At 33.4% G+C, this 1,836-nt stretch overlaps 1 protein-coding gene across 1 annotated transcript; it reads right to left on the reverse strand.

Annotated features, from left to right (window-relative positions):
- LOC108732250 (N66 matrix protein-like) lies at nucleotides 1-1,635 on the reverse strand. Its single transcript, XM_018462942.1, has 3 exons — nucleotides 1,534-1,635; nucleotides 228-1,340; nucleotides 1-125 (listed from the first exon to the last, which is right to left on the reverse strand). The coding sequence occupies exons 1-3, from the start codon at nucleotides 1,586-1,588 to the stop codon at nucleotides 91-93; spliced, it is 1,203 nt and encodes a 400-aa protein (XP_018318444.1). The 5' UTR covers nucleotides 1,589-1,635; the 3' UTR covers nucleotides 1-90.
- Between the last annotated feature and the right edge of the window lie 201 nt (nucleotides 1,636-1,836).

Genomic DNA, 1,836 nt, shown 5'->3' on the forward strand with positions numbered 1-1,836 from the left:
TTTTCTTGCTACGGTTTATTTTTAATTTAACTTTACAGAATTTGGTTACAAAGAGATATGTATATCCAGCATAATCGTGTGTTTTCTTATTCAATCGTTTTTGCTACTTTCTTGATGTGGAAATCCTGTAATATAAAGTATAAACATTTACAACGCTTATTTTAATCAATCTGAAACTCATGATATTATTTTTTTATTAACGTTTGTGTTAAAAAAGAAGATATTACCTATTGAAAAAAACGGCCATCCGCTATTTTCTGTTCCAGAACTTCCACCTCCACTTGAAGTGATTACGTTATTCCCTCGGCCGCCTGATAGTCCACCACCACTAAATAATTGTTGCATCATGTGACTTAATCTGTTTCCTTCTGAACCAGTTCCATTATCTCCAAAAGATATACCGCTTCCCCCTAGTCCATTATTAATTCCAAATAGTTTTTGGAATAAATTACTAAAGAAAAGGAATCTTTGGAAAATATCATTAAAGAAGCCTCCTCCGCTACCGTTGCTATTTCCTCCACCACTTTCGCCTGTTCCATTACTACCACCGAAAATATTTCCACCATAATTGATGCCTGGATACATAGCCGGATCAAATCCAGGTATGAAGCTATTATTATTGCCCATACCTCCCGTTATATTGCTTGCACTGTTTGTAAGGTATGGCCACAAATATTGCAAGAAGATGAAGAACGGGTTATCGTTATTACCATTCCAACCCGATGATGAATTTTCGCCGCCCGATGATGATGAATTTTCACTGCCAGATTCTTTATCACTTGATGCGTTGCTTCCACCTTTTCCGTTTCCCTCGTCAGATTTTTTCTTGCCAGACACTTCAGTTCCTTTCTTTCCATCATCTTTATTTAATTTGCCATCAGTTTCATTTTCTCCGCCTTTTTCAATATCATTGCCAGATTTGTCACCAGTTTGTCCGTCTTTTCCGCCTTTTTTATCTACATTATTATTATTGACAGATCCTTGCTTTTTGTCTTTGTTATCTTCGCTTTTACCACCAATATTTCCGTCTGACCAATCTGACTCTCCATCGCCAATAAATTTGTAATGTTTGTAACAAAGGTAGCATAGATATTCGTTATCTATAGTGCTGTTTTTTTCTTGAGTATTTTTTTGGTTTGCGGAATGACGACTTGATGCTTTATGGTGTCCTACTACATGTCTACCTTGTAGTGGATGTGATTTCGAGTGTCTGGTATGCAGAACATGTTGATTGGTGTTAGGTAGCTGGTGTTGACGGGATTCAGCAGTATGATGATAATTTTTGCTATTGGAACGAGATTTTAAATTTCTTGGATGGAAGGATTGTTCTCCATTCGATTCTGCGAAAAACGAAAAGAAAAAAGAAAATTTCAATCAGTAAGAGATATAGAAGCAAAATTGTAAATAGTATGAGTAGATACATGTAAATATGGTAATATCTTATTATTTAAAGTCTTTTAAATGTTCTTATAACAAAAGCAGTTTTGAATTAGGTTTAACCAGAAGTATTAACACGAAAAGAAACAGACTTACCTGTTGTAAGAATTACTTGAAGAACTAAAACTAGGAAAAGAATAGACAATTTCATTTTGAATGCCGTGCTTACAACTGTTGAAAACTTTGTTTGAAACAATGTCTTTTATACCCCTTAAAAAAATAATATGCATAGGAATTTATTAATAAACATTACAAAGCTCTTTCGGAATATTTTTCACTATAGTAGTCAAAAATATTTTAAAAATGTATGTTTAACATGTGCAATAATAATAACTAACATGCAACCTGTTGTGAATTGCAAATTTATCAATTTTAGTTATAGAATAGTTAATAGCTAGT

This window comes from Agrilus planipennis, unplaced genomic scaffold, assembly GCF_000699045.2.
Source record: "Agrilus planipennis isolate EAB-ADULT unplaced genomic scaffold, Apla_2.0 scaffold30, whole genome shotgun sequence".
Classification (NCBI taxonomy): Eukaryota; Metazoa; Arthropoda; class Insecta; order Coleoptera; family Buprestidae; genus Agrilus; species Agrilus planipennis.

Coding starts and splice junctions, on each gene's coding strand:
- LOC108732250 (XM_018462942.1), bottom strand. CDS start 1,588: ATGAAATTGTCTATTCTTTTCCTAGTTTTAGTTCTTCAAGTAATTCTT. Junction 1,341..1,533: donor TCAAGTAATTCTTACAACAG/GTAAGTCTGTTT, acceptor CGTTTTTCGCAG/AATCGAATGGAGAACAATCC. Junction 126..227: donor ATGGCCGTTTTTTTCAATAG/GTAATATCTTCT, acceptor TTTATATTACAG/GATTTCCACATCAAGAAAGT.